The sequence below is a fragment of the Ambystoma mexicanum genome, chromosome 10 (assembly GCF_040938575.1).
Source record: "Ambystoma mexicanum isolate Mex_15411 chromosome 10, UKY_AmexF1_1, whole genome shotgun sequence".
In the NCBI taxonomy this organism is placed as follows: domain Eukaryota; kingdom Metazoa; phylum Chordata; class Amphibia; order Caudata; family Ambystomatidae; genus Ambystoma; species Ambystoma mexicanum.
This window is the reverse complement of record NC_090932.1, coordinates 1149699281-1149713242: the sequence shown is the minus strand read 5'-3', so window position 1 is coordinate 1149713242 and position 13962 is coordinate 1149699281. Positions and strand designations below refer to the sequence as shown.

General features: G+C 44.4%; 1 protein-coding gene across 2 annotated transcripts in view; it reads right to left on the bottom strand.

Annotated features, from left to right (window-relative positions):
• LMAN2L (lectin, mannose binding 2 like) overlaps positions 1 to 13962 on the bottom strand; it is a 336208-nt gene that overhangs the window by 211158 nt on the left and 111088 nt on the right. The window contains exon 5 of one of the 2 annotated variants that reach the window (XM_069619073.1): positions 9552 to 9584. The exons of the other annotated variant lie outside the window; for it this stretch is intronic. Within the exon in view, the coding sequence (XP_069475174.1) occupies positions 9552 to 9584 (33 nt within the window). The remainder of the gene's footprint in view (positions 1 to 9551; positions 9585 to 13962) is intronic. 2 annotated transcript variants of the gene reach the window in all.

The window sequence follows — 13962 nt, the reverse complement described above, 5'->3', positions numbered from 1 at the left end:
CATTTCCTGTGCACCTTAGTTTTCCTCACTTTTACAAATGCGAAATCAAGGAGTCGGGCGCGGCCATCTTGTGATAATCTTATCCGTGGATCAATCGTCCTAGGTTGAAGTGCCCCTGCGGCACTAAATCACATCACCCGCCCCTGTAGCTGACATCACTATTCCTAGCGATATTCTACACCTATTTTCATGACGTTAGTGGGAAGCGTAGCCAAACGTGCCCAGTCACCACCTACGTCTGAACGTCAGTTGACACAGAACCCGGAATACGAAACACACATCCTATCACAGCACAGTGCGTCCCATATTGGGGTAGAAAACACTATTTTTAAAGGAAACCTCAATACTCTGCAATTTATTATGTGCTTTTATTTCACACAAAAAAGCTCTGAGAACATCCGCTGATTTCGATTCACAACCAATTTTTTAATGTCCTTGTGTCAGAGCATCAACCCTTTATGATGAGGCACACTGTTCCTTTCGGGAGAAAATGCGCATCTAACGCAACTTGAATCACAAGGCTTCAGCATCAGCTTCTTGCTACACCATAAACGATGACAGGTTGCTTGTTGCTGGTACCGCCAAAGGGCATATCGGTCCCAGGCGATCGTCCCACATCAGCGTAATGCAAATCCATCCATATAGGCTTATCTGCCACTGCTGGCTGAAGAAACCATCTGTTGTATCGGAAAATTATGACATTCGCAGAACGGTACGATGTAGCCGAGTAGAAAACAAAAATATATTTTAGTAGCCGTTCTTTATTCAAATGTATCCATTTACCCTTTGTTTCTGCACCGAGTGAAACCTAATAACGAACACAAACCACAAACAATGGAAACACCGAAAACATCAGGGAAAGTTTGAGTCTACGATGAGCTTGAGAGGTTAGCGCTGTGGAGTATGTATAGCTCCCAATGGGATGCAGAATTTGACGGAAAAATTCGAACACAGACGGCATTATAAGGGAATATTAGCAACAAACTTAGGGTTGGTGACCCTAAATTCCCAGTGGGAACCCAGACGTGGACTCCATGCTCACTGTGCTCAGAGAGGCACAGCTCCACCACGCTGATAAGCACAACAAGGCAGAAACACGAGTATGGGGTTACTGTTGTTCAGAAGTGAATTGCCATAGCATTTCGGTGCTGCACTGCCCATGTGCCCGGGACAAAGACTGATATGCAAATGCCACCCCCCGTTCCCCCACCATCTGTGAAAGGTACATGGAGCAAAAGGCGATGGCTGTGGACACTCAAAGTGTGAAAAAAAACACATAACAAGTTATCATGCCATATTCTTTCTAGAGAGGGGCGCCTGCTACCTTTTTAAAAGTGAAACGGAACAGGCAAAATCAAATTTCGACAAGCGAAACCAGGTACCCTCGGAAAATGTTCTGCACTCGGCACATCCAATAATACAACGTTGATAGCACACACTGATATGCCATGGGATGAAGTGGTTTAGATATCACTAGCATGCATACAGGTTGTGCTTGCGGGTCGATGAATAATCGTCACAATATGCTCCAACCAACAACCCATAACAATGTAAGCAAGCAATACCCGTCAGAAAATGAAACCTCAACTCGTTCGTCTATAAACTCGTCTTTAAACTGAATAGTTCAACTTACATTATATTTGGTAGTTCCATTCTCTTGGTGTTACGCAGCGTCCGCTCAGAGCAATGGTTTGCATAGATTCAAAATAAATGTTCCAATGTCCAGTTTTAAAATAGTGAATCTTATTTTTGGAGGTATTCGACACCTTCCGTCCTTCAAGCCATAGCGAATCCTCCCTTTCGTCCAAGGTCAAATAACAATTGAAGCTTCTTTAGAGCATGTATGCGTGGTAGCTTTCTTTTTGTGAAGGAAAACCACAAATCTAAAACATACTGTACAAGATGCGTCGGTGTGAACTCCCCACAAGCAACATCAAACGAAATGACCTTCACTCCATGGGAGCGATGAGCCTGGCCGACCAACGTGGCATTTGAAATAGGTTAGAAAAATAATAAACAAATTGTTTGCTGACATCCACCAATGCCGCGCAATAATGAACACTTACCACCCCCCCCCAGTTCACCCCCCCATCAATAGTGCTAGTGATTGTTGTTTTTTGGACAACAGTTACACTAAAGGCAAGTAAAACAGATAATACAAGCCACTGAACGGCTGGTGTAACCTAAGATTCCATTTGTGTCTGTCTGAAACAGACCATGATAGCATATGATGATATGATATTGCATAACGCGCCAATGCACATGCGATTCAAGGCGCGACGAGACAATGCAGGTGAACAGAGGGATTACGGACAATGATTTTACTAGTGTTGGCAAGTAGACTATCCTTGCGCCCCTCCCTCCCCCTCGTAAGCAACCTCTGCTACATTCTGTTTCACCACACCCCATCGCAAACAACATCTATTTCAAGCCCAGCATTAGGAAACCATCTTGAAATAGCCCGAAAGACATCTTTCTACTAGGCCCGAAAATCCATCTCTGTACAAATGCAGGTCTTCCATCCCCAGCGCCGCGCTCAGCCAGCTAACACCATCTCCTCCCCATTGCCACGTCTGTGCGTGCCCTGTTCTCAGAGGAATGTGCTCTGCAGATAAAGTGAGACACTGAAAAGTCATAAATCCAACTGCCCATTCATCTCCACTGAATTTCCTGTGCACTAACAACCTCCACCCCGCCAGGCCCGAGCACACCAGCTCAGTCTCCGCAGTTCCTTTCATGCTGATATCCATCTGACCCTCCTGTGCCTGGATCAGTCAAGGACCCACATCACAGCCCTAATCCCATGTAGTAATCTAGTGTCCCAAAAATCAACACACGTCTACCTATATCCTGAGGACCCAAGCAGAGCAGATCAAACCTTTAGGTTGTGCACCTGGGTACAAAGATTGTGGTATCAAATAGATTCCAAAGGGTTGAGGTTAGAAAGGCAATATATTAGCTCATTTCTATGAAGTCCCCTATTCATGCAAGATTTTATGTGTGCCATTATTTCTGCATTATCAGCTTGTTTAGTTTAGTTCGATAGATGAATTGCTCCCTTGCCCTGACTTCACACCGCATAGATGAGCCCAGCTGACCCACGTGTGCCAAGAGCAACAGAGACCTCGAGATCGTGCAAGTCCAGTTGAGGGGGGGGAAGGGGGAAAAGAGCGTGGCGAAAGCAGGAGGGGGCAAAAACACAGAGTTACACTGTATGGCATTCTACAACAGCCACTTCTTGCCAAATAGTTGACAAAGAGGATATATTTGAAAACACAATTTGGACGCTATGGCCACCTATGTCGAGCTTTACAGACACCAAGCAACCACAGACATGTATGTTACCGTTCGAGGACAAGTAATAATAATTAAGGGAATGCAAATGATATAAATGAATCATAAACCTGATTAAATCTGCATAATTAAATACTTCTTAATATATTTTATAGCATTGAAATTCCCGTTTAATAGCGTTCCATTGCTGATGTACAAACATTGGGGAACATATCCCAAAAGTTATAGTGAGCGCATTAAGAACACTGCTGCAAATCATTTATACCGAGCGGGAAGTCAACTGTCGACCAAGTTCAGCTTTAGGTGTACATTCCTTGAACAGAATATTCATAACATTTAATTTTTCTAAAGTCAATCGTGTGGGAAATTAAAATCCTTCATTGCACACATTGCTTACAAACATACCCTCGCAAATAGTGTATGTCATTTAGCCAAAATATACATTTACAATTTCACCTGATAAATGGCAAGTGTACTTGATCAGAGATCACTGTGCAAAACATACTGATTGTAATGTTGCCCTCAAACATTTTGCAATGTATTCTGCATTAGGGAGGAAGTGTAACAGTAGAACTGAAATCATAAAAGTTTGAAACACTGCACGTTTATATGTCACTGTCTGATAGTATATAGGATTAACTTTCTTTCATTCAAGGCAACTATAAGTCTGCCTACCACATAATCTGGACCAGCTGCAAACAACGATGTAACTATAGTCGAAGTACCAGTATCCCCCTGTAACACAGTACTTGTTTTAGTATGGATGATGCAGACAATGGTACATATAAAGAGAAAGCCATAAATTACATCTAGTGTAAACAACCGACAGGATACATAAACAATTTCATATAATTTGAAAGTCCAAGCATAATACATTCTTGTAAATGAAAGTGAAATAAAATTACCTGATAGGCGCTTGAAGTTGTTGTTGACTCCGTAAAATCAATGGATGCAGAATCTAATTTTTTTTTTCTTCATTATTTAATTTTTATAAAGCGCTCACACAGCCCACGGGCATTGAGGCGCTGTGACAGGAATTGTGTTTTTTAGTTGCATAATTGTTGTTTGTCTTAGTTGCATATTTATAACGTACTTAAATACCCAGAGGTTTCTAAGCGCGGACCCGGGGATCGAACCGGTGTTGCTTTGTGTCATCTTGCTTCCAAGGCGAGCATGTTGCCGCTGAGCTATCCTCCCGGGACATCTTGCTCCTTCATTTTCAGTGCATTGTCATAAAGTGGTACAAGGGAAAATTAGATATGTGGGGGGATCCAACTGTCGAGAATATGAACTTCTGCAAGTCTATAGGGCTCACCATTGATATACTGGACATGTCAGTGGTTTTGTCACTTGCAAGGGTCTGTGCTTCCGTCAGTATGCTTTCCTAAAATAATTGACATGTCAAGCAACTGATTACAAAAACATGATGTTCCTTTTGAAAGACACTATGGTATTGTTTTCTATGTTCATACTTAGTTCATTTGAGGCTCCATAAACCAGGGACAGATGCATAGTAAAATGTGGTATAGTTAAAATGTAATACAATCTGCTAAATACGCAGCATATGCTTAACATACATACTAATTACAGGCCCATCACAACCGTGCCATTCCTGTTGAAAATTTGAGACCATGCTGCCTACCTACAAATCCAGGAATACCTGGAATGCAATCTCCTCGGACTAAGAAAATCCGGCTTCCGCCCTAAGCATGGAACCGAAACTGCTCTTATTGACCTAAAAACACAAATTGAGAAGATTGCACTTCTCTTGCTTTTGGACTTATCTGCACGTTTGATCTCAGGAACCATCAAATTGTGTGTCAACATCTCAAAATGGCAGCCCACTTCTCTGACAAAGCTACATCCTGGATCAGCTCATTTCTAGCTAACAGATCCACAAGGGTTTTCTTCCCCACGGACTCAGCTGAACCAGCTCCAGTACTATGCAGGGTCCCTCAAGCTCTACAATGTGTCCACAAAACCATCATTTGATAATCTGGGTGTCACCTACACTAATTATGCGGATGATACCCAGATACTCATCCCTATCTCAAGCAACCATACAGCGACAAAAAGGCCCTAAATGATGTTTACCAGCTTGGATGGCTCAACATGAGCTTCATCTTAGTTACAAAACTGAGCTCCTCATCTTGGGCTCCCCTAACCGACTAGATCATACCTTCAAATCTTTCACCATTATTGGCAATATCATCAAGGTGACCAATGCTACAAAAACCCTTGGCATCTACTTCAATTAAATAAAACACACACACACACACACACACACACACACACCTCGCCAACAAGGCTCCGCATTACTTGGCTAGCCGGTTTACTCAACACCCCTCTAGTCGGCCTCAAAGAGCAGCCCAAGTTCACTGCCTAGCTGTGCCCAGATTTAAACTTCAGAAATCTGGTGGGATCAGCTTTCCGGTCCTTGCCACCAAACTGGCAAGGACTTTCCGGTCCTTGCCTACCCCGCTTAGACTTGAACCCTCATTCCATGTCTTCAAGAACAAAGCCAAACATTGGCTCATTGAGCAAGAGTTGAACAGACTAAACATACCCATATGTATGCAACAATGCTTATCCTGCCTTGCAACTGTATAGTGATGTTCATGCTACCCTACTAGTAGATTTTATTCATGCAAACCTTTTTGTTGATTTTAATTGTAAATTGCTCGTGTAAGTACCTGACAATGTATATCCTACGCGGTAACTGTATATTGAGTATATGTAACAAAGATATGCGCCCAGATGCCTGTGGGCCAGGTGCGCTATACAAATAAAGAAATGCAAATACAAGACACATTTACACCGAAAGCAACAATCCATTCATTAAGTTAACTTTTCAGTAGTCGACCGCCTACAGCTAATACATCATCGGAGACCCACCTGAGGTAGCGTGTGCATCACTAGAGTTGGAATTGCATTTGGAAGCAATTTTCGAAACATTCTGGGTCAACGGTTTTTTGTGTACTTTGATTGGTCGTACATACCGTCCGTAAAGTGCAGGCTGCATTATCGATTGGCCCTCAAGTCCTTCAAGACATTCTGTGCTCTTTCAATCACGTCCACCGCAAAACCACAATATCGAACCCATCTTCTTATTAAATCAATATCCTTCTAGAATGTACGCAGACTGTGCCCCGACTTGACACGGCTCCTAGAAGGGCAACCCAAAACCATACAAGCAGGCATTCTTGAAAAATCTAGAAGATCTGCATAAAAAATAAAGTATAAATAATTACCCAAAAATATTGTTATGAGTGGGTTTGCTACAATGAATTGCGCACACAACCAATATTGGTAAAGCTCATTGAGCAATATTTAATGTAAAATCAACATCAACAATCCCTTGACGTAGCCACCTGGCAGGGTAACTATAACTTGCTCCCAATTGCAGCCCCCAACACATCTTATTTTCTGTCAGGGCGCCTAACCTCAACCATCCATTACTGTCAACATTTTTCAAATCACCCAAAACAATTGTACTGTATGCATAAGATTGATGGAATTATATCACAGCTTTATATGCAATGTATGTTTTGGTGAAAGAAGCAAAACCTGTGTAGCGTAGTCGAATATACACTGGGATAACTTTCATACAGAATTGATTGATATGACGCAAATCTTAACGTGTTACTCGTCCGTTGAATGTACTTTCATGCATCAAAAGGAAACATGCTTATACACATGGTCCGAGAAAGATGCGATTCTATTACAATGGACACTGATGAAATGTGCTATATATCAAGATCAAAACACTTGAAACATTAGACAATGGGAAAGTCATTGAGATGAATGAACACTATACTAATGGGTATATTCGGTCAAAATAGATAGAACATTTGAGATCAGAAATAGAATATAGGGGAGTTAATAGGTGACCTGCCCTTACCTTGACTAATAAACAATTCGAATCAGCAAGAGGGAGAACAGGTAGAACGATCAAGAGCCTACTTGCAGTACTCAGACATGTTCTCTGGCTAAATATCAAGGGGTTCTTAAAGGATTAGAAAAGTGGGTGTGTATGTGAATGTGTGACATGTTTCTGGCGGGGTCTGCAAGAGGGGAGCCTGGAGACAATGGGTCTAGGGAGGCCATGTGAACAATGGGCCCTGTGCAGAAGATAGCTTTGAAGTGTACATGGTGTTTGGCACCTTGGCCGTTTATAATGGAGGGGGTCATGATTTTTACAGAGTAGGTGAGCGTAAAAAAGGCACCAACCATTGTTTCAGGTCACTCAGACAAGTGAGCATGTCCTTGATTGACTGAAAAATGTAAACAACTATTCAAAAAAGCTGATTTGTATTTTATTTTGGTGCTGAGATTAATGGCACAAATGTACTACAAATTGTATACTTCGGGTTGCAGCACAGTGTGGGTAAATCCCCTGTACGGTCCGCTGTCACTGGGGAATTTGGTGCGAATGGCTCCACCGACACAGGCGGGTATTACTTGTCGAACGCGGAATCTAAGCCTCCCACAAAGCCACCAGGCAACGAACAGTAGGCCACCAGCCTGTACCACCTGTGGAAGAGAAACATACATACTGTATTTAAATGAACCTGATAAGTGTACAAACCTTACTTGAAAATGCAGCCTGTATCCTATGGCATAGTTGGCTGTATAAATGTTACTTTATGGATCAACTTGGGCTTTAAAGTGTAGACATTACAAAAGTGAACACCCATGCAATCCATAACGTTTTGGGCAGAGAGAAATATTGTTTCTTAATTGAATGTGAAAGACAAATAAAATGAACACTACGATTTCCCCAAAGCGTGAGAAAAGTATTCAATTGGCAGACTACATTCATTTGGCAGTGATGGATCAAAGTTATGACAATATAGGAGACAAACAAGACATGTTAGTGGCCTCAGTGGTCAAAGTGACATTACATCTAGAATACGATTACGTGTTACTTGGATTGCGAGGACGAACTGGCGCAAACTTTGTGCATAAGCACCATCATAATCCTCAACACGGATCTTTCGAGGCAGGCTGCCCTGAAGTCATGCAGCTAGGTAATGCATAGCGGCGGTGTGTCTTCTTCCAATATGTAGGCCAAGCATCCAGAGTTCTCATCAGCAGCAGTTCTCCTCTGTTGGCATGACCTTGCAATGATCGCAGGTACACCAGGTGGAAACTTCTTGCATGCGACTAGGCTCTTGCTCAGGATCCAGTGATCCGTCTTCCTAACTGTAGTCCGATGCCCCATCGTTTCTGCATCTTTCTCCATCAACTAATTCTGCCTCGGAAGTTCTAGTATAAGTATCTGTTTGCAGGAGCTCCGAGCAAGGAAGATAGCTGAACACAGCAGAAACCAGTCACAGGCTATACAAAAAAAAAAAAAAAAAAAACTATGAAATTGAAAAAGCAACTCCGATGTCTGATGAGAACCGATCTGTTTATACTTATTGAGGAAAGAGGCATCCTGTCATTTTCATGGAGACAAGTCATTAGCTGGTGCACAGAGAAAATTGACAAGAGATGTGCATTTGCATTGTGAAATCGGCCATACGCATCTAGTGATGTCAACTTCCGGGGCGGGTGATATGATTTAGTGCTGCAAGGGCACTTGAACTTATGGCGAGGAGGCAACGGATAAGATTGGCACAAGATGGCCGCGCCCGATTCATTGATTGCACATGTGTAAAAGTGAGGACAAGGTAAGGTGCATAGGAAAGGTTTATGATCAATCACAGTTTACTTAAAACCACATGCCCCGAAAGCTCAGGACAATAACATTTTTGAGCACACTATTCCTTTAATTGACATCTGGCTATGGTGGCAGTTCATTGATTTGCAAGCCCTGATTAGGGCATACTTGAGGCACAATAAGTGGTCATGCAGGATCACGTACAAAGGCCAGGAGCTAACTGCGACTTGAAAAAGGATTGTCAATGTAACTGGCCTCGGAAGGAGTGCAAAGGAAACGATCGACAATAGCAGACTTGATGGGTGGACGCAGACCAGGCCTGCAGAAATGTTAGATTTCATTCGGATAGTGAGACTGACACCTATTCTGGCTGGGAAGACTGCCCCTTCAGAAATTGTGAGAAAATTGAATGGTTATTTGCTGGTAAGAAAACAAAAATTAAAAAATAAAAATATTTTAAAAACAAAATAAACAGTTGGGACTGAATACAACTGCAATTCAAAGCGGAACTGAGACCAGAAAGGATTCACTGCACGACATCCAAAGAATTGTTGAACAAAGCATTTCCATTTGAGGTGAGGGGAGATCCTACCTGCATGCCAGGAGAGTATCTTTTCTTTTGCGACTGCCATCCGGATGCATTGAGAGAGGGCAAAGGCGCAATAAAAAGAAAACATTTAGAAACCATATATGACATGCATTACTCACTGTAATAGCATTTCTGATGATTGTATCTACTTTGATTCGCATGATGTGCATATAGTCCAACACCCAGTGGTAGCTACATAGTATTGCATCTTGTCTTTCGAAGATCGAAAGGGGACGTCGACATGGGTGTGCCTGTACCACTATCCCCAACGTGACGTATAGTGTACCCAAAATCCCTCAAGCATCGAGGTCCCTCCGATTGCAATTTTTCTGCCATGAGGGAACCTAATGACTATCGTGAGTACATAAAAGAAAGTAAGACGTCTATGGTCCTTCCACCCAACGGGGAGGAAGGGTGCACGCATGTGAATCTAAGCAGATACAATAAGCAGAAATGCTATTACGGTAGTAATGCATGTCTTCTGATGCTCGTTAATCTGCTTATGATCACATGCTGTGCATAGACTAGCAAGCAGTACCCGGAGTTGGAGGTGGGTTGTGACGAGGAACAGTAGTGAAAAGATGTCCAAGTACTGCTTGTCCCACCTGAGAATCAGACCTAGAATTAATGTCGAGGCAATCGTGTTTTGTAAAGGTGTGTACAGAACTCCAGGATGCCGCTTTGCAAATGGACTCTAGGGGAAAATTTGCAATGAATGCTATGGAAGCCTCAGTGCCTAGAGTAGAATGTGCTCTAGGCTTGAAGGGCAGTTCTCTCTTAGAAAGAGAGAAACAGAGTGTTGTGCAATTAACAATCAATCTTGAGATGGCCGATTTAGAAACAGGATCCCCTGCTCTACCAGCTGCCAACGAGACGAAAAACTGAACAGTCTTTCTCAGTGGTCTAGTTCTTTCCAGGTAAAACATGACTGCCCTGCACACATCTAATGTGTGTAGGCTTCTTTCGGCCACGTTAGGGGGGGGGGGTTCCAGAAGAAAGTAGGTAGTTCTATTGATAGGTTCACATGAAACTTGGAAATAAATTTAGACACAAATCGAGGGCGAGTGCGCAGAACCACTTTATCTTAATGGACTGCAACAAAAGGGTCTAGAACTGAAAGGGCTTGTAGTTCGCCAACTCTTCTTATAGAAGTGATAGCCACTAGGAAGGTTGTCTTATATGTAAGATCATTGATACTTGCATTATCTATAGGCTCAAAGGGAGACCCCATAAGTCTAGTCAATACCACATTTAGGTCCCATCCGGGAGCTGTGTTAGAAATGGGGGGGATGAATTCTTTTAACCCCCTCCATGAAAGCCTTAATAACTGGTACCTTCCACCACAACACCTTCTGTTGTGATGTGGTGTAGACTGAGAGGGCAATTAGATGAACTTTCCGGGAATTAAATACCAGACCAGAGTCCAGTGAGTGAGTCAGGAACAACACAATGTGTGCAGGAGAGCAGTCAATGGGATTGATGCCCTTGGAGTTTCACCAGATAGTGTTTCCATTTACTGGAGTAGCATTATCGGGTGTTCGGTTTTCTCGCCTCGCTGAGTCGGTCGCTGCATCTCTGGGGGAGTTGTAAATTTCCAAACTCTATGACCTCAGGAGCCAGGCCTCTAAATTCAGGGTTTGCGGGCATGGGTGACGTGTTTCTCCCTTGCCCTGAGACAACATGTTGTACGGACAAGGCAGTTTCATTGGAGGCGATAGGGACATGAGAACCAAAGTTGGCGGGCCCACGTGGGGGCCACCAATATCATGGTGACTGGTTCCTGGTGCATCTTGTGCACGATCTTGTTAAGTAGGGGAGTCAGGGGGGGGGCGTAAACAAATGTCCCTGACCATGTTATCCAGAGACTGTTCCCCTTGGATTGGTTCTGGGGGTACCTGGAGGTGTAATCTTGGCATTGAGCATTCTCCAGAGTTGCGAACAAGTCAATCTCTGGAAGGCCCCATAGCACGAAAAAGTTGAAGACTATGTCTTCGTGTAGTCAGTATTCATACTCTACGGGAAATGGGGAGTCTCTGATGAGCACGCCCGCCAGAAGATTGAGTTCCCCTGGAACGTGTTGGGACAACAGGAGCATCCGTGTTTGAGAGCCCATTTCCAAGTGTTCTCGGACAGCTTGGATAGCCCTGGAGAATGTGTGTGCCCCCTTGTTTGTTCAGGTAGTACATGGCCCTGGTACTGTCTGTCAGGATCAGGACTGTCTTCCCTTGTAACTGTGTGAAAGGCTTTAATTGCTTTGAATACAGCTAATGGCTCCAACAGATTTATGTGGTTGGATGCAACTTCTGTGGACCAGTTGCTATGCGCCGTCTGCTGAAGCAGGTGAGCCCCCCACCCCAGGAGAGAGGAGTCTGTCGTGAGAGTGGCTTCTACTGCAGGGGTGGTGAAGGCTTTCCCCTTCAAGAGGTTTTTCCTAGACCTCCACTGCAAAGAGAAAACTAGGACTGGCGAGACAATTACCAGATCTTCCCATATTCGGCTGGCCTGACACCACTGGCTGTTGAGCCACTCTAGCATGAGATGCATGCGCAGATGCAGATGAGGAACTAAGTAAATGCAGGACGTCATCATTCCTAGCAGTCGCACAGCCTTGCGTACCGTCCCTGCTCGACTGGCTACATACTGAGTGATTTGAAACTGCGTGTTCTGAACCCTCTCATTGGAGGGAAAGACAAGGCCGTCTTCTCTCCGCATTAGACTGGGGTCTAGGCTGGATTTATTCTCGTTGGAGAATCACAAGCTGAATAATGGGACTATTGTCTTTTGGGTGTTCAATGGGCATGTTCCGTAGGACTACCCCGTTAGGAGCCAGTCGTTGAGGAAGGGTAAACCCGGACAGGTTCTCTGCGCAGGTGCACTGCTGCCTCTGTCAATGAGGCAATGCCGAAGGGGAGTACTTTGAACTGCTAGTGCTTGTCCTCTCATGAACCTTAGGTATTTTCTGTGCGCTGGCAACATTGAAATATGAAAGTATGCATCTTTCATATCCAATGTTGTCATGTAATCCCCTGTTTCAGCAGCGGGATTACTTCCTGTAATGTGACCATACAAAACTTTTGCGGGTTGACAAATTTGTTCGCTGGGTGCAAGTCTAGCACAGGGCGCATGGTGAGATCCTTTTTGGGTATAAGGAAGTACACTGAATAAATACCCTTGTGTAACTGTAGAATAGGGACGACTTCTATGGCGCCCTTTTCTTGAAGTATCTCGACGTCTTGCAGTAGGATGCGTAGGTGTTCCGGCGTCAGGCGTCTTGATTTTGGCTGTCTGAATTGAGGTGGTTGGCAAAATTCTATGCAGTACCCATGGGCGACAGTCTTGAGTACCCACTGGTCTGTTATCCCCACCCGTGCATGAAGGAATGATGTTAGACGCCCCTCCAACCACCCCGACCGGGGTGACATGGGAGGGGACCCGGGTCTGAGGGTCATTTCTGACTTGAGGCCGGAGAGCCTCTGGGGGTGGAACCCTGGGCTCTAACCTTTCCATGCCACTGTGCTCTAGGTGGATATGTGGTGGTGGTGTTCGATCCTTGTCCCAAATTCCAGTTGTTTCCTGAACCATACTGGTTTTGGGGGGAGCAAGATTCCCCACGAAAGGACCGACGAGAGCCGTCCCCTCTCTGTTGTGACGGCTTCTGGGTAATCTTCTGCAGGGACGAGAGTCATGTTCTTTCTTGGCCGTCTCAAGTGCTTCGTCCACTGCCTTGCCGAGCAAGTTGGTGTCCTCAACAGGCTTGTTTAAGGCTGCCTGAGTTTCCGGATTAAACCTGGAGTTTCTCAGCCAGGCGCGTCGCTTGAGCAAGGTACCCTGTGCCAAGGTTCTTCCCGCTGTTTCAGCAGCGTCTAAAGTGTTCTTAAGCACATTCTGATTCGCTTGCTTGCCTTCCGATAAAATTGCGAGCAACTTAACCTGCATAGGTTCGGGTACCTCTTGAAGGCCTTCTTGCAGCAGGTTCCACTGGATATCTGCATAGCTAGCCAATAGAGTGATGTAATTGGCTATTCGGGTGGAGAACGCAGCAGCAGTCGTGACCCTCTTCCCCAGTGCATACAACCTCTTGGATTCTTTATCCAGCGGTTCTTCACCTGTAGACAGGGGTACACCTGCCCTTTTCTTAATGGTGGTAACTACTAGTGAATCCGGAGTGGCATAGTCCTTGATGTAAGCAGGGTCGGTAAGAGAGGGGCGCAACAACTTCTCTACCCTGGGGTTAACTGCTCTGAGCTGGTGTCAACACTGAAGGAGCTAGTCTCATCTTGATAGATTTCAACAAAGGAATGGCCTGGCTGGCAGGAGGCTTTTCCTTCAGTAGGTCCTCTACAAAATCGGAATCCGGCAAAGGCTCCTGTGTGGCGATCTGGAAATGCTCAGCCGCCTTTTTCAAGATGGCGTT